The sequence below is a fragment of the Dama dama genome, chromosome X, assembly GCF_033118175.1.
Source record: "Dama dama isolate Ldn47 chromosome X, ASM3311817v1, whole genome shotgun sequence".
In the NCBI taxonomy this organism is placed as follows: domain Eukaryota; kingdom Metazoa; phylum Chordata; class Mammalia; order Artiodactyla; family Cervidae; genus Dama; species Dama dama.
Window position 1 is genome coordinate 136,024,451 of NC_083714.1, and position 19,143 is coordinate 136,043,593.

The 19,143-nt window shown below is 40.6% G+C and overlaps 1 protein-coding gene across 3 annotated transcripts in view; it reads right to left on the reverse strand.

Moving 5' to 3' along the window:
• Positions 1-485: 485 nt before the first annotated feature.
• Positions 486-19,143, reverse strand: part of NHS (NHS actin remodeling regulator) — a 338,630-nt gene continuing 319,972 nt past the window's right edge. For all 3 annotated transcript variants that reach the window (XM_061135905.1, XM_061135907.1, XM_061135906.1), the window contains exons 4-9: positions 16,154-16,216; positions 13,940-14,132; positions 11,480-11,611; positions 7,319-10,285; positions 6,892-7,018; positions 486-4,624 (exon numbers count right to left, since the gene is read on the reverse strand). In XM_061135905.1, coding sequence (XP_060991888.1) covers positions 4,015-4,624; positions 6,892-7,018; positions 7,319-10,285; positions 11,480-11,611; positions 13,940-14,132; positions 16,154-16,216 — 4,092 coding nt within the window. In that variant the 3' untranslated portion in view covers positions 486-4,014. The remainder of the gene's footprint in view (positions 4,625-6,891; positions 7,019-7,318; positions 10,286-11,479; positions 11,612-13,939; positions 14,133-16,153; positions 16,217-19,143) is intronic.

A 19,143-nucleotide genomic window follows, 5' to 3' on the forward strand; every position in this document is an offset into this window, starting at 1 on the left:
TATGGCTTTGGGCAACTCAGGTAAATGGCTCTGTGCTTCAGTTTCCCTATCTGTTAAACAGACACAGCATGGCGGGGGTGGGTATTCTTGAGTTAGAGTAAGCAAAGCACTTGGAACCGTATCTGGCACACACATTTGCGTGATAAAGGGTTCGTGACATTACTTAGTGGTGTGTCAAGGTTGCTCATCACAATCAGTAATTATCAGAAACCAAGCAGGTTATTTTAAAGAAAAGCCATCAGTAATTTCCTGGCCTGGAGAGGTACAAGGAAAGTATACTGGATGTTGGAAATGTATTCTCTCTCCTCTCAAATACAAAGCAAAATTAGAGCCCATTACAGAGACAGTGTTTATTATTACCATTGTTATTTTGCTCATACTTTTACTGCAGCAGCTCCCATCGCTTAGGCCCAGGCCCCCTATGAAACACTTGCTGTTTGCAAACCCCAGGCGTGCAATTACATAACAATGAACAGAGAAGCCAGTTGTTTAATTGCAGTCACGTTTATTTGCAGTTTCTATACACACTTTCTAGGTAATCAAACTTTTCTGGTACATTTTTTTGAGAGGGGTTCACAATGAAATTGTCACCATTGTTACTAAAAATAAATACAAGACTTAAAGTGTTGCACAGCTCTAAAATATACAAAGGCTTGAATTGAATGTAAACGTTGAAAACATCTTACAAAAGAAACCATTTTTGCAACAATTTAAAAAGTCCATATTTACAAATATTACAAAAATACAAAATGGAGGCAAGTCCATAAACCATTGTCTTTTGGCCAGCATGAACTGGTTCTAGTACCAAAAGAGTTACACTGTAACCTTCCTCATAGTTGTAAATCTTTGTCATGATCTAGTTCTCTAAGTCTGCCACCACTGCAGCATATGTACTCTCTCACTAAACTTTGGCAAGAGCAAACAGCGTGTTTTTGTTTGCTACAACTAGTCCATGTCCTCTACTTAGCCAAAAAAAAGAAAAAAATCAAAAAATAAGGAAAATATATCTCCCCCACACAACATAGACATGTTGTATAACATAAAAGAAGAAAAAATAGCATCAGTGCAAACAACAGAAGAAAAGTTTGGGTTGATGTTCCTCACAATACCTAATGTGTGTACCCTGCTTCAAGATGGCAGTGATGTTGAAGACAGCCCTCTAAATCTTGGTCTTATATGCTATATGATAAAGCCATGTAGACTATTCCAAATTACAAAGGAATTTCTTGCTTTTTTTAAAACTCAGTTTGTTATTCAATACTCTTTTGCACAGTGAATTTTAAATCCATCTTTATCTGGGTTTTTTTTTAATCTATGAAATATAAAATAGAGAAACTCTGCTATAGATTTTTAGAGTAAACAAAATAAGTAAAACTATATTCTAAGGGTTAGTTCTGTGATCATTACATATAGATGCTATCTTATTGCCTCACAATTCAAGTCAATATGTATTTTAAAATATATATGGTACCATTACTTAAATTAATATCAATAATAAGGTGACATATTTGTTAAAGCCAATTTGTGTTTTCTGTTCAAGATTTAGAATCACTTTTAAAGCCCACATACCTTTCTTTACACTAAAAAACCCCTAATTACACAAAAGCCATACTGCAAACGAACTGCTTTTATGAAAATTACAAAAGATCACCTATTGTGACTGGAAATGACTTCTTATCGCATTTGTCTAAAAACTTTATTTTTAAAAGTTTGCCAAGTGTACTTTTCAAAGCATGAGAAAAAAGTTATTCATGTTCCCATGTGGTGTTAAACCATGCTGGTTTTCTTAACTAATGGGTTCCAATGAGAAATGATGGTCCATTTTTTTCCAAACCCCCAAACATTTTTCATTTAATAAAAAGTATAACACTTTATAAATGTTCAAATGTATCCTTTACCAGGTAGCTTATCTATCCCTGCACAAGCACACACACACACACACACACACACTCACACATTCACACACACACACACACACACTCACACACTCACACACACACATTCTCCCTCCTCTACCCCACCACCCCCAGCACCCCTTTTACATACAAGGATGACAAGAAATTAAGAAACACATTTTGATAGCAAAAACAAATAGAATAAACTGGATATTTTTTTTTCTTTCCAAAGAAACGAACAGAAACCCAACAGCAATCAGATTCTGTAATTCTTACTCTGTAATGTCTTATAAAGTGTTTCTATTGAAAGACAGCATCTTCTTAGACCAGGCTTTCTCCTTCATATTGCATGAATTAAACCAAAACCACAAACCCCCTTTCACACATCCTACTTTCCCAAATACCACTTGCATAAGCTTAAAACCAGCTGCTTGTCAATTTCCTGGTAACTCTGGTATGTTCTATCATTCTAATCACATTCTATTCTTTTATAGGCCATATTCCTTCTTAGTTCTCTACTTTCTACCTTCTCTCATTCAAAACATATTCCAAGTTCATAGCTGCTTATATTTCTGACATATCATCTCAAACATTAGTATCAGTTCATGTTAAAATCACGGGTGTATAACCCATTGGCAGATTTCAACTTGTAACTACATTTTTTTTTCAGTTTTAAGACAAGAAAATTCAAGTAATTTCAAGTAATTCAGCTTGTTTCCCTGCCTTCATTTTATCAGAGCAGTTGCCCTGACATTTCTTGTCCCACCCACCACCCTCCCCTTTTGCCATCAAGCAGATAGAGTAAAATCAGACAAAAACTCAGTTGTATGTAGCATTGTGAACCAGAGATGCTCCCCAATCCCATTTAACAGTGAATATAAATAATGCATATACACATACCTATTTCCCAACTACGTTGTTCACAGTGTCATTTCTGTTAATTTTTAGGTAGCATGAATCTCGTCAGCACAGAGAGAAAGCGTCACTGAAAACTCATTGCAGGTACTTACTGATAAATCCACAGCTCTGTGGCATGCTTATGTTTTATTTTTGTTTATTAAAGAACCTGGAGCTAATTGCTAAACTGTTGAAGGAGTTTAAAGATAATAGTCATCAGATTATGACTATTTATGTCCCCAGTAGTATAATATAAAATGTAACCTAAAATTAACTACTGTTTTCCCTACTTATTCTCTTTAAAGCAATCCATTGAAAAATTGAAGTTAAAAGGACACTGTCAAGTGCTGTTGTTCAGGGCTTTGTATTGAAAATGATGATTTCTCTCACTAATTTTGTTTTTTTAAATCAAAAGCATGCTTTTAATTCTGTTCAGATTACCACACAGCGAATCAGCCATGTGTTACCAGTAGTTTGTGTGGTGCTGCAATTTGTCACAAAAATGGTTAAGTCTGAATTCATTGTTTTAAAGTAATCACATTTCACTATATGACCTCAAGATTTCCTTTATTTCACCAGTTTAAAAGTCATATTTGAGGTTTATCACTCAGAAATCATATTGGTGGACATTTAAATATGGTATTTGATATGAAAATGGTATTCACAGAATACAATTATTACACTGTATTTGTTGTGTTCTATAAACAGTTGGTGTGTGGTAGATAGTTGGCCACGTGTCCACTCGTCGTCGATAAATCTATTTACACATTTTTATCAAAAATATGGTATTTACATGTGTGTAGTTCTTCTAAATTTTGCTTTAGTTCATTTGAATGTAAAAATATACCAAACCTCCAGAGTAATTTCATCTTCATATGAATTATGACAGTGAGGGCTTTGTTTTCTGAATAGGCAGCTCTGGGAAAAAATTTTTCTAGGTTTTGTGAAAAGCACACATTTTTAAATTCTCTGTTATCAAAAGGAATGAGACTAGGTAAATCAAACTATGCTAAAGAAAAATATGAAAGACAGTGCAGCTACTGAAAAACATGGAAAATAAGAAAGACCGAACCACCTTCCATTTCGCCAGCAAATATTTAGGAACTCGTTGGTAAACGTAATGGGACCCCACCACATGCTGACTTGTCCCACGTCTTCCGTTTTGTTCCTCCATCCTCATGAGTAAGGTTTTGGCCTTGGATAGCCAGCCTGGCGGGGTCGCCTACGTGGAGCTCTGGGAGGATCGGTCGTCATGCGGGCTCCCGTCAGAGTTTTCGGTCTCACCCTCGGAGATTGCCTGCATGGGCGCGTTGTACAGCCTGCAGCGGACACTGTAGCGGCTGCTGCTGGCCGCAGGAGGAGCCCGGGAACGTCCCACCCTGGCCGATGCCGAGGTGGCAAAGTTCTTCGAGGAAAACCCTTCTGCGTTAACCCGTGGGGAACACGGAGAGAGGGGAGACAGTGCTTCAGTTCCCAGTGACCCCTGATGGGCCTCATGGGGGCTTTGGGGGGACTCCGCGGTGAGGTCCCCAGGAGGTTTGGGCAGGATGGGACTCTTCAGGATCTCAGTAGCAGACATACGGTAACTGGAATCTGAGCGACTGCCTTTCTTCAGCAGTAACAGCTTAAACTCTTCATTGGATGTGTTGGACTTTTTGGCATTTCGGTAGATGAGGCCAGGAGACCTCTGGTTGTTTGGGGTGGTCACATTGCTGTTGGGCGAGGTGACAGAACCGGCGCTGTTGCTGCTACTGCTGCCCAGGGAAGCTCTCGATTTACTGCGGACAGACATGTCCCCAGAATCTTTTCTTCCAAGTACTTTCCTCTTGGACCTTTTAAGAAAGGGAAAAATTTCAGTCCACAATACATTTGAATGAAACTAAAAGTGTTAAGTCACATTCCTGCATCCCCTTAAAGAGCAGTTCAGTGCCCCCTGTCTGCTGGGATACTAAGCATTAGGGCCATGGGCATGAGGAGTAAGACCCAACCCTTGTACTTGCAGCCTGCGGGAAATTCTCCAATAACCAGTGGATAGGAATTAGGTTTATGGAAGGGACCATTTCAAATAATGACTCATGTGGAGGCTAGAGGTTTTAGAGGAGGACTTACTGGCATGTTTCACAAAAGTATAAAAAACTACTGCTCTCTGACTTCTGGTTAGCATATAGATGGTGAAGGACTGTCCCCTTCATTCAGTCTGTCTCTGTATTACAGATGAAACACTCTGATGTCTGGGACTGGCTTCCTGTGAATATTGGGTGGGAGAGCAAAGTGGATGGAGGTATGGATGGGACAGGACTAGGCACAGGCTGCTGGTTGATAGGCTTGGGTGATAGACAGGTCTCTGTGTGTGTTTAGGTGGGGTGGGGGGTGCATTATACTGTTCTGTCTACTTTTAAAATTCCTCCATATAAAGATATTTCTTCCATGACTCCTTAAATAAGTCAATCTATTTTGGCTGCAAATACCATTTTCCATAGCTACCTAGGAATGTCAACGCTCTATTAATCAGTATCTAGGCCACCTCTGGAGCTCTTAAAGCTCTGTGTACTATAAGCTCTCAAGAAAAGAAAATGTTTCTTGTCACTGTGCTGCACATAAATAAATGCTGCCTAAATGTAAATCTAATATTACCAAACTCTGTTAAGTCTACCAAACCTAGGCACCCATCCATCATTGTATTCTTTCTTTAGCAAAAATAAACAGGCATAAATTTAGTGAACTTAATCACGAGTCAGCATGACTTCAGTTCATTGCTACGTATTGGCGACTAGCTTTCTCACCAACCTAAAAACCTGTAGGTTAGAGAAAATGTCAGGTTTGCAACTGGAGACCAGCCTGATTTTCATTCACTGGAAGCTCTGTGGTTACTATCTTGTGTATGCCAGTGTCTGGCACTCCAATAAGGTAGGGATTTCAAAATAATGTCTGCTTTTAGTATCTATCATATTCTAGACAATGACATGGTACTGTATCATCAGAACTGAATGCATGAGCTATAGGCACCCTATTTACAGCAAGGGGATAGGTACACAGGTTTTAAGTGACTCAAGACTGGATAGGAAGTGGCAGCATTGGGTTTCAATTCAATGTCTTTCTGACTCTATTCCTTACATTCTGTCCACTCTTCTAGACACTAGCATTGGTTCTTTAACTCACACAGCACTTAATAACTTGTCCCAAGGTTGGGGATAAAAGCAGGTGAGGGGAATATAATTGGGGACAAAGGAAAATAATGATTCTTCATTCTCCGAAAAGAAAGGTGAGCCTGCTAAGGTCTACACAGAATGTGCTTGTGATTGGCTGCTTTAAAAAAGAAAAATGTTGTTGGTGAGCAGTGCTCCTTCTTTATGAGAGAACCACATGAAGAGAAAACACGACTTCACCTAGGAGGTATGATCCTGGGGAAAATACAGTGGTAAGCTACTTGAGAAGAACTTGCTTCACAGTATAACTCCATGAGGAAGACAAAGACAGTCCCCAAGTTTTGTCCCTTGGGAGCTGCATCTAGGTCACTGAGACCTAGTGAAGTAGGCATGCTGGTATGGAGCATTAAATCTAGAGAATGCCAGTGTTATTAAAGAAATGTTAAGTTTTAGGAAGGGGGGGGGAAGAGAGTAGTGATTTGTTGTTGTGGACTGTGAAATGGGCAGGCTTCTACACTGCCTTGTCTGAAATCTGGGGCTGTGCATAGTGAGTCAACTTATCTCTGCTAGTGTAGGGTTGTAGCTTTGAGCATGATTTTTAGATTAAGGAATTATTTGAAAGTCAGAGATTACACTAGAGTTTGAGTTTTCACTCTTAATTTACTTGATCACAAATTGTTTTCAAATAAAAACGTGTTCTAGAATGTCTTTCCTCTGGGGGGAAAAACAGCTTCCCTCAGCAGTTCTTAGGAAAGTCTCTCAGTTGAAGTCTACCTCACTACATATAAAGCCACATATTTCTCAAGTTGAATATGTCTATCAATTTGATTTGGAAAAATAATCTTTTTCATTGTGTTTTTTGAGGAATGTATTACAAGTACCCAAGGCTTTTCCATATTTGCATTTGATGAGAAGCATCATCAGAAGCAAAACCTTTGGTGTCGTTGCCTCACCTGTGAATAACTGCAAACAAATCCTCAGTTGTTCGAGGTTTGTTGGGAGACACGAACACACTTTCTGCTTCAGCCTGAGAGTCTTCACTTAATGGTGAAATCACAGAGTCATCACTCGGTGACGATTCTTAAATTAAGAACAAAAGCATCTTTAGGAAGAAGTCACCTGACACATTGCTGGGCTTCACTGACTCAGGGAACAATAAACAGCAGTGACCTGGCTGCCATTTTTACAATGAAAGAGCTATCTGTCACACTTAGTCCCTCCATAACAAAAGCTTTGATCATAATTGTTTTTAATAAGTTAAAAAAGGAGGAGGGAAAGCAATACCCAGGGCTGTACTGTATTATGGGGAAGGGAAGAAAGAACACTTCAGGAAGTGCCATGAGACACCTTTCCATTGTGACAAAAGTGTCAACAACTGACCTTTCAACGAAACCTCATCCACACTTCCTTGGGTCTCCTCTGCTCCGCTGTTATCAGAGGCACTTTTGGCTGAAATCCCTGAAGCAATATTTTCCTGCTCAGAACACTTTTCAGGGCATGGATTTATAGTTGATATCTCTACTTCGGAGCTGATATTCCCAGGCACTTTGTCATGGTGGTGGCTCATCCCAAGTTGAGGCTTAAGTTGATAGCCTATGTCTGTGACTCGAGTTGGAGAGTCTGACTGAGGTGTGAGCACATCCACAGACTCTGGGGGTGCAGCTTCCTCGCGATCTACAAAAGACAACTTCTGGACCTGCGCTAGGGCTCCATCCGGACCAGCTCCATATTGCAGTGTCTTACCATCTGAATCATTTGGGCGAGCAGCAGAGACCCTCTGAAAGCCTTCTGTGAGAAAGTCACAACTTTTACTTGGTTTGTTTTCTGAAACAGGCTCACTCTCCATATGCATTTGGTCTCTTGTGACACTTGAATCTAGAAGATTGCCACCAGCTGAGGTTACTGTTTCTGGATCACAATGATGCTTCACATCAAAAGTATGTGTTTTTTCTAACTGTAGTTTATCTGGTCCCATCTCAACTGCAGAGGAGTCTAAAAAGGACAGGATGGTATCTTCAGTGGCGTACTGACATGGTAATGATTTCTTCATCACGTGTGGCCTAATCTTACCTGTGGTGACAGTGCCTTCCTCCAGGTAGGGGAGATCTGTGTTGTTGCCTTCTTTTTGCTTAACTTCTTCAGATTTACTGATGGACCTAAGGTTAACTGATTTCAGGACCGTGGGTGTAATTGCAAGAGATGGTGGAGGATTGGACCTCAGAGTTTCTCCTACTGTGTTCTGCTTATTATGACTGAAGACGTGTAGAGGGTGGCGGTGGTGGAATGGTTTGTTCAAGACATTATGAAGAGCACTTAGGTCAAGATGGGTAGGAGGTATAATTGGAAGTTCCAGATCTTTACTCAGTGACAGAGCACCATCTTTTAAAGAGGGTTGCTGGAGGGAAGATTTCCTTTCTGGGACTTTCGGCTTTCTTTTGCTACCTCCAGGAGACAATGGGCCAGAAAAGAAAGCAGTAGGGAAAGAGGATGTTGGCGTTTCGGACTGGCTGGAATAGCCACTTGATGGAGATGCCAGGCCAGCCAGCTTTTCTGGTGAAGCAAGTTTAAACTCATTGTCGACAGAAGGAAGGGAGGGGGTGGTGGCTCTAGATTCTGACTGGGATGTTTGGGATTCAGAACTCTCTGGAGATTTAATGCATTCGATAACAGTGGTACCCGTAGCAGTGCTTGAATTCGATAAAGATCTGTAAGGGTCATTTGTTTTCAAGTCATTTAGAAGCCAGAGATCTGCATAGTGAGTTGATTCAGCACCTTCATCTTTGAATGGTGGAACATCTGGAGTGTCTAACTGAGGTTCCTTAATACCATGTTCATTCTGGTTCATCCACGAAGGTTCTGGCTTGGTGGGAAGATTGGCATTTTCCATTCGAGAAGGTGTGTTGGAGAAATCGAGAGGCAGCTTCATTTCCCTGGAACTGTGAGGCAGGAGCTGGCCACTGCTTGTCTTTGGTTCTTTCTTCTCAGAAGTGTCTGCATTTCCGTCAGACTTCCTCAATGATGAGCTACGTTTAGGTGGAGTTGGCTTTGCCTTTGGTTTCCTGAAAGAGATGCTTGGTCTCCCCTGCCTCCTGTGGTCTAAGTAGTCCTGCCAGGCGCAGTCTGAAAGTGCAGGAGGAACCCCAATGCCCTGGCCATTCTCCGGGCCCAGGGCTGCATAGTGACAGACATAATTCTTACTGCCTTTGAGACCACAGTCAAAGTGCATGGAGGTGTAGTATCCTTCTGTGTCCACTGAAAAGTGAGAGCTGGTGTCGGCTTTGTCCGACGGAGACTTTTCCAGAAAGCTGTCATAAGTGGCCATGCTCGTGAAGCTTGGGCAGCCCAGGCTGTCTGCCTTAGGACGCTCAGGACTAAAATCCTGGCGGCAGGAGGCGTCATGATGATGGTGTAGGTAATTCCACTCGCTATCGCTCGTGTTGCTATTGTTGGGGTCGTCCAACAGGTCTGCCACCGTGGAGGTAAAGGAGTTTGTCCGGTGGCCTCTCACTTTCTCCAGTTGGTCGTTGTACTGCTCTGTCACGAAGACACTGGTGTCCTCGCTAGCATGAGGGGCCGTGTTGAGTGACAACTCCGAGTCACAGTGTGAAGAGCCAGTGAGGGGAGGCGAAGCTGCAGGAGGGATTGTCTCTGAGGTCTGTGAGGGGCATGTGGAGCTGCTCCCGCTCCAGTTGCCACTGGATGACTGGTGGTCATCTTTCTGGTCCATGTGGCTGCTGAGGAGGACGCCAGCTGTAGAAATGCAGTGGATGGGGCTCCCAAAGGTGTCCGAGTTGGAGGAGATGTCGCAGCTGCCAGAATCGGCCGCCATCCGCGACAGACGAGACCTCCCTCTCTCATTTAACTTGTGCTGGGGGCTGTGCAGATGTTGAGAACAGGCCAGGCTCAAAGCAGGCTGGTGCTCCTGTGCACTGGGGCTGTTGGGGGCCTCACTGCAATCGGGAAGGGTTCTTTCTTGGTCTCCCACGAAAGGCTCCCCTTCTTCATATGCTGAGGGTTTAGCACCAACTTTGGGCTCAGCATCCCCACCTCTGTTGCCCTCCCTGGGAAGGCTCCGAGATCTCGTGCGGCTGCTCACTGCAGTAGTAAACATGGCGTCACCTTTGTCTGCCAGTGCAGAAATGTTGCCAGCAGAATGAGAAAGAGAAGCTGCAATGCTCTGACCCCTTTGAGCTCTGATTCTTCTTCTGGATGGAGCAGCAATCAGAATATCCTCAGTTTGGCACTCTGAGTCCCTGGTTCCAGACCTCCTGTTGACAGTGTTGGAAGGGTCTGGATTTGTGTGCACAATCACATTCCTTTCCCTGGCCACGGGCGATTCATCAGAATCTAGGGCACATGGAAAGCACAGTGAGATACTTCATACATCAACAGATGGACAGACATTCTGAGAGCTGTCCACAAGTCTGGATGCTAGCATGTTGAAGTTATTCTTACAGGAAAAAAAACCAGTGTATAAAATGAGGAGAAAGATACAAAGAGACTGCTTTGGGCAGTCTCTGTCCCTTTGCCTCTCCGATTCTCTCTATATATACACACAAATACATACTGTATGTATGTATGTATATATACTAAGAGAAGATAAGTATTTAGATCTCTTGTGAATTCTCTCTCTTCACGATCAAATTACTTTACCCCAGTAGGTCTAATATTTTTTAAGTAAAATACATCTTGTTTTTTTGGCCACTATACACTTTTATTTCTTGATATAAGCATAATGAAATAAAAATCATAGAATTCATTATGATATAATCTTATATATAAGAAATACTATCATAATAATTTTTAAAATTATAGGAAGAGATATCTTAAACACATTGAACAAAAAAAAATAGAAAAACTGTAACCAAGGGTATCGTGTTATCAATATTCAATATTTGAATATGCTTAAAGTTTACCTTTTAAAATAATTAATGTCATACAATATATCTCTCTTCAGACAAATCTATACTTTTCTAAAAGAGTCTTTCACTGAATCTTGTTTTGCTTAATTTCTACCTTAAGAATGCTTTTACAAGTTAGCAAAATACTATATTTCAGCCATAAAATCTGAATGTGCATGCTGTGCATGCTAATTTGCTTCAGTCATGTCTGACTCTTTGTGACCCTATGGACTGTAGCCTGCCAGGCTCCCCTGTCCATGGGATTCTCCAGGCAAGAATACTGGAGTAGGTTGCCATGCCCTCCTCCAGGGGATCTTCCTGACCCAGGATCAAACCCACATCTCTATGTCTCCTGCATTGGCAGGTGGATTCTTTACCACTAGCACCACCTGGTAAGCCCCAAATCTGAACGTATATGAGTAAATCCATAAAGTCAAGCTTTCATAGTCAAGAATGCAAATTTAAAAGTAATACTACCTGGCCTACTGAACACAAAACAAGTACACATCATTTCAAAACCTCTGTGAGTTACAATAATAGTGGATGTTTTTAAGGAAGCTGGTTAAAGGCCGGCTTCCATTATGTGTCCATATAATTGGCACCTGACAGAATGTTAACCATTAACAGTTTTATACCACACCTATTTCTTGTTGGACTCTCCTGGGGATACCCGAAATGGTTTTCCTCCTCCTCAGTTTTCGTCTCCGCTGTAGCACAGATTGTGAATGAACAAGAGAGCAGCGTATACTAGCCTCTCTGTCAAAACCGACTCCTGCAACCCACAAATAGGTCTCATTAGCCTTTAGGAATGGCAAACAAATTTTCATTTGCTTAGAACACAATGATATTTATTGATTGGAAGGAAGGAAGAGTTTGGATTAAGCCTGTAAACAAATGTAAGCGAGTCCTTATTCAGCTCTTATTTAAATTATGCTGTAGTACATTAAGCTTTACTTCTAAATGCAGCTCGCCACAATAGCTTGCACTGCCAAAAGTAACAAGCCAAGAAGGAAAATCAAAAGAGAGAGGAGAGAAAAATAACATCAAAGAATCACTCTCACACAGAAATGGCTCCTTAAGGACTTCTACAACCTTTAGTTACTACTACTTACTGGTCTCTTTCTGGGCTTTCTGAAGTGGATATCTTTGCATAGTACAGACAGACACATACACCACCTCTCTCTCTCTCTCTCTCTCTCTCTCTCTCTCTCTCTCTCTCTCTCACACACACACACACACCCCACTACCTGTGAGGAAAACAACAACCTAGAGACACAAGTGTCTGTTTTCTTTTGTAAATATAGGGAGCAAAGCATGATTCTCATTAGTTTCTCTTTCCATAGTCTGTTGACACACTAATGCAGCCCTTTCAAAACTAGAATGGTGGAGGAGGTGAGGAACTTGAACTGCCGTAAGCCAAAAGTGCTTTGGAATCTGGTTGCCTCATCATGTATCCTAATTGTTAAACATGGGGCGGGATGGTCTGTTAAACCTTGGTTCAGTTATGTAATGAAACGGTTTGAGTTCTGCTTAGCTTCACAGTAATAACAGTTTCTAGAACTCATGTTGAAAAATCTGAATGAGATATCATATGATGAATAATTTCAAATGCTATCAGAGAATTCATACTAATGAAATTTTCCTTTTTTAGTTCCAACCAGAGACTAAAATCCTTCCTTCTAATCATAATAATTACATTACAGACACAGATATTTTGTGTCATATGGACATAATTGACAACTTTCTCATTAAAGTTCTTGAAATCAACATATAATCTAGGCTTGAGCCTGAGAGTTCCTGAAATAAAGCAGAAGGAAAGATCTTTCATTTTCCTGAATCACAAGACCTATAATCAGAGGACTAAATTTGAAAACAAAATTTTACTTACAGTGCCATGAAGAAAGCAGGTGCTGCTAATAATCAGATGTTTCCAGAACTGAAAGTTAGTTTAAGAGGATGCCAAAATGATCCATTTTGACAGCCATCTCATTTAAATTAAGGAGATCAGATAAAGTGTACATCTCTAGGATAATTTATCCTACAAGTTGAATAGGTCAGCAGGAAAATTAACTCCCAGTTCACAATCAGCCAATCAACTAGAACTCCTATTTGTCAGGAAGAAAACAGTATCTACCCTGATACCTGGTCATCATTTGCTCCCCACTTTATATGAGAGAAATTTGAGTGAGGTTAGTAATGGCCATGTCCAAAATGCATCCTGAACAACATACAGTCTTCAGTTACTACATATTACCAGGATGGAAGTCAGTCATAAAATGGCCATTTTGAGCTTCTCAATGTAAATTAGAATTTAACTGTTAGAGATGCTTAAAGAAACCCCAATGGATAGATCATTTAATTTCTATCTTTGAAAGTGAGACTGTTTTACAGCAACATTTTGCTTACAGCTAAGGTTACCGTATTGGAAAATCACCAATTCTGAACTTTTCAATTGCTGCCAATAAACTTTCCAAGAAAAGTCCACACAGGCTTGCCCTTGATTTAGACTAATATCCCAACTGTCAGTACACAGGAGGAGGAAAGCAGAGGGTGAACAGAAGACAGGCTTGCTGGGTTTCGAGTAGAATTCAGCCTTCATCTATGAATCCATGTATTTTTGGGTCAAAAATCCATAAAAGCAGTGCAAAAGTCTAAATGATCTTTTAAACAAGCCTACTTCCATCGAAGGAAGCAAGAAAATAGATTTTATAGGATCATTACTTGTAGTTTTAGAAACCTGGGGCTTGCTGCTTTCTCTCTGGCAGTGCCCGCATCATTACCATACGATTAATCACTGCCGCTTTCTCCATTATTTCAGTCAGCTCTGGCCAGAGAGCTATTTGGTGACTTTTTTTTTCCCCCAGAAAGAAACTGTCCATCATTTACATAACAAGCAGCCCAGCAGAACATATGCAAATTGATGTTCAAAACCTGACAAAAGCATATTGAACATCTTCTGGGTTGTGTCCTGATGAAAAAGGTATTATTTGTTTACAAAGTGGTATTCTTACGGGTACTCCCACCAGCACAGGCTTTGACCATATTTAATACACTGAATATTCTGACCCGACTGCCCCAAAGGAAATGAACAGAGCAATACCAGTGACGTTGATGGGAATAATGCAGGAAGAAATCACTTGGGCATCTTGTTTCATCTTTTCCTCTGGCGTCGGAAGAGGCAGTGCTTTGCTCCAGTTGGTCTGCTTGTCCAGTGTTGAGGGGATATTGTGTACTGGGTTTTTCGGCCTTTGCCCTAACATGACATCTGTATCTTCATCCTCTGGGGGATGGGACTGCAAACAAAGTACGTTCAGACTCAGCTCTCAGAGTTTATACACAAACACACATATAAGGAATTTCAGAGTTTAGTTAAGAAAAATGAGGTCAGAAATAAGCTTTCAGGTCAAAGGAAGAATTCCTAGGCATAGTTAGTAAGCACAACTAATTGAAAGTTACAATTTCAACAGTCAAGCAACACAAAGGAAAAAAACATCGGCTAAACATGCTTTTCAGGTCAAAGGGAATTAAGAGGAGAGACCAGGTAGCCAGAAATCCTCAAACTTGAAACTGAAGAAAGATGTGAGTCTCTAACCCGCTGAGAGGTAGATTCACTTTCTGGATATCTGTCTCCCCATAAATTCTTACTCAAACTCTCGAAAGCTCTAGGTGACTAGGATCACAGACAGAAGATGATTTAGATGCCCTTGAAAAGGTTTGGAAAAGTGGCCAGAAAGCCTGGAGTCAGAAGACATTCCAGAACACATCACCAGAAGGACAAGCTGACCTAATCTGAGAGGCCAGATTCAAATACGAGGAGTTAATTTTACTGCAGGATGATAGCATTTGTGAATGACATTTAAAAATGCAGTTTTTCAACACTATACACATGGAAAAACAAAAGTGAAGAACTTCCTCCCACCATTGATAGTGGAAAATACAAATTCTGTTACTGGTGGGAAAGACTCAAGTGGGTTTCTTCTTCAGATTCGGAAGAGTAAAACACTCTTAGTTTATTTTCCTTCACCTCTGCATGCAAAGCTTTTCTTCCAGCTGTGTATTTAAAGACCTTGACTTCTATGTGATGTTTGAAAATTCTCCATCCAAACCTTTGATTGATATTAATATTGTCTAACTTTTATTTCAGGGTTGGGCTCCTATCCCAGATTTTTAAAAAGGCTCCATCCCAAGTTAGATTTCAGGGTTGGGCTTCTAAACCAGATTAGTAAGACTGTTTTCACCACTGAACCTAGTTTTCTTTCTTTCCACAATTGGCAGGAAGGTGGCTGTATAAAATAAGCATTTCCCCCCGCTTATTCCAGTTATGTTTTAATAATACTCTGTGCTAAAAAATCAGGATCATTCAATAAATTCTCATCCTCACATTTGGAAGCATCACACCCTGCTGACTCAGAGGATTTCACATATCATCAAGTGAACTGTCCTCAAGTCCCCTTAAAGAGAAGATTCCAGAGCCACTTGTTTTAAATTAACCCCCAGCATTTGCTTACCTTGTCAGAGGTATCTGCAAAGCCCCCCAACACACCCAACAGGATATGATTACCCCCTTGAGAAAAATGTGTTCGCCATGAACGTTTGTTAGCAAAACATTGCAACCTTCTTTCTCTCTTCAGCTTTTGTGCAGATTCCCAGCGAAGCGAATAGCTCAAATAAAGTTGGAGCACAAAAGACTTTGTTTCCTAGGTAACTTCCAAAAAGGAAAAAAAAAAGTTTGGTGCGTGCAGAAAGAGAGACAGAGAGGGGGAGAGAGCAGGAGCTGGAGAGACCCCCCCCTCCCCACACACACACCAGAGGCCACATTTTGTAGGCGATTCCTTCCCTGAATAACAATGGACTGGGAAACAAAGAAAGAATAGTGACCTGACTACAGTCTCTGACCGGCAGCCAAAAGCACTTTGTATTTAACGGTGACAGGGACAATTGGCTGCCAGAGAATCCTTTTGTCCTGTTCTCTTTTGATTTGAGAAGCTGAACCTTTACAGTTCTGATAAATATAGGGCAAGTTGAAATTTCTTTTCTCTGAACTACAAAGTCCAGTAATGTTGTTAGGTGAGGCTTTGAACAGAGCCTTCATGCAACTGGGGGATGGGGAGGGATAGAACAGCCAATGACATTACTGTCTGCCTTATATTTTATTTAATTCAAGTTAGGAAAATGCTACTCTTTAAACTGATTTAAAAGCATACCTGTTGGTTAATTAGAAACAACAGAGTTTTCCATAAAGAAAGAGAGGAGAAAATGACAGTGTATAGAGAGAATGGGATAGGCTGTGACGGAATGTTCTCAAAACCAGTACCTTTCTACTCCATGGGGTCATGTGGCAACATTCAGTGGGGGAGGGCGAACGGGTGCTGTTAAACTATGAACATGAAATGCAAAAAAAAAAGAGAGAAAATTAAAAACATGCACACAACACACAGTCTGGTTAAGCAAAATCTATGACATGAATGAATGAATATACCAGGATAACTTCTTTCCTTCCTTCCTTCTTTCTGAATGCATCTTTGTTTTCTAAGAAGCAGCATAGTGTTGTTAACAGCACAAATTCTGGAGCTAGACTGAGTTCAAATCCTGGTTCTACCTCTTATTTGCTGTGTGGCCGGGAGCACTAAGGTCAGTTTTCTCATCCTTAAGGCAGTAGAAGAATAGTATCTGCCTTCCAGGGCCATTTTGAGAGTCAAATGAGTAAATATATGTAATAGGCTTAGAAGAATCATGGCACTTCATAAGTTCTACATGTTAGCCATCAGATACTATTACCTATTATTGTTATCCTCACTTTGTAGCTATGAAGTAGCTGTGAAATTATCTTTGTACATTGTAACTTGATACCTTTTAGATCCCAGTCCCACTTGATAATTTGGGAAAGACCAAATTACTTTCTTAGAGTGAGTTTATTTTCCTGTGAACTATTTGGAGGAAAACGTCTTGTGTATAATTTCCTCTGCTGGACTCCTCAAAATTTGCCTCTTCCTCATATTCATAGACTGTACTTGAAGACAGGGCCGGTTTCATGTGCATGTGACCTGTGCAGTCATATAGGACCCCACACTCAGAAGGACTCCATATTTGGTTTAATGCTGTTGCTATCTTGAAATTCTAAGTTTTTGAGTAATGAGCCCTTGTATTTTCATTTTGCACTGGACCCCCACAAATCACATAGGCAATCCTGTTAGAACAATCTAGTAACCAGAATCCCGTTTTCAAGATCTACTGAGAAGGACAGTCAAACTCTTTTTAACTCTGAACCATGTTAGCTTTGGATTCAATTAGCCCTCTAGTACAGCATTTGGCATACAATATTGCTTTAATGTAACATGAATTATCTCTGGATGTGTCTTTTCATCTATTAAGGTTATTAATTCCTAGAGGTCAGGCGCCGTATTTAACCTTCCTTTCAGTTATCCATGATGCCAGCAAAATGCCTCCTCATTTGTAAGAGCTCAACAAATTATTTGTGTATTTGAATGATACCAGCTCTTTGTGTCTTAACAGTGATGGGAAACCCAAATAAAGTAAGGGTCACGTTCAATATCTCAGAAGGAAGCAGACACCACAGACTCCAAGGGTACTTACCATCTTAAGGCAAGTAGGCGAAAACATAGAAGAAACCACAAACAACTCTTGGTTTCATCAGAGGCTTAGCATTGGTGTATGCAGTTCTAAGTTCTAGTTCTTGAGCCTGTGGCAGACGTGTTTCAGAAGGGAGGAACACTCCAGATCTAATTCTATTCTAAGTTTGTAAATTTTAACTGACAGGGTTGCTCATTAACTTTTGAGCAAAGCAAAAGCCATCTCCTTCTGCCCAGTTAACTTTGCTCCAGATCTTATTTAAGGACATAGTTTTGTGGAGTCTATGTGGAGTCTCATTGAAAGCGATTGTTTTGAAGATGTGGTGTATGTGGACAGAGACTAACTGGGCTCTATCATAAGAATCAGTCATATGTAGTGACGTGCAGGTCTCAAGTAAGACACTGGAGTGTGCAAAATAGAGAACTCATGGAAGCAGGAATAAAGGAACCTGAATGCAAAACGTACATGGAAATGAAACCTGTTTGCAAGAAGCCAAACCAAAAGTGCTCATGAAAGGATTTCAAAAAATTACACAGCAGGAAACAGCAAGGCAGAAAATATATTAGTGATACTAATGATAATATAGTAATTTGGGTAGTTTGTCTTAAATCTCCTTAGTCAGCTTTCCTGTTGAATATTTTTTCCAGGAATGAGGGATGAGGAGTGATTTTTATTTCTCATCTGTTTGAGAAACACCCCATTCCATTAAACAAACATGAGGTGACACCTGGGAATGACTAGGGATGGAACGTCCAGAGAGAGCTCTGACTGTTCACCATCATTAAATCGAGGTTTCCATGGGTTATACTCCACAGAAGATTCCTTCTCAGCTAATCAGCCTCTCCACTCTTTTTTTTATTTATTTTTATTTTTTCCATTTATTTTTATTAGTTGGAGGCTAATTCCACTACAATATTGTAAAGTAATTAGTCCACTATCTTTTTAAATTGCAGTATTTACAATATTGCATCAGTTTCCAGGTGTACGATCTATTCCTTTGATAGTAGCTCCAGCCTCCAGCTTGTGAGGGCTGAAACTAGGTACTCTTGAGCTTGTGTGTGTAAGGATTGTGTTCTTTGGTTCCACCACCTAGACACAAGCATGCAAGGCCCTGCAGATGGTTTGTCTATGTAGAGTATTTAAGTTCATAATATTCATGTGGGCTATGGTTTTATTCTCGCCATGACTTAGTGACTGCCTTAGCATAATGTTTTAGACCTTCCTCTTTCTTGGGTATTTGGTCAAAGGAATTAAAATCATTTGGACTATTTCTGATTAGGTTTTTCTATGGCAAAAACAGTAGTTCATACGGTGTTTCCCCTTCCTTTTGCAGGCTTCCACTCTGGCCCTCCCACTAAGTTTGCGAGGCCTCAGACTCCATGTTGCACCATTTTAGAATCAGCCACCCCCAGTCATCTTGTCCCTGACAAAAGATGCTTCTTTGATGCTTTTGCTGCATTTCTGTCACTGCTGGCCCCATCAATTACAGCCTCAGACCCTTTCCCTAGCTTCCTGTGGAATTGCTTCAACAAGAGGTGGAGTTGTAACCAGTGTTCAGAACAAGAAATAACAGACATTATACTCAACAGCTGTCAAAGAAGTGTCTTTCATGAATAATGAAGGGATATTTTCCAAAACCCCAATTTCTCTTGTGGAGTGTGTGTGAGAAAAAGTTCATTTCTGCACTTTCATGGCTATGAACAAGTATTTCTC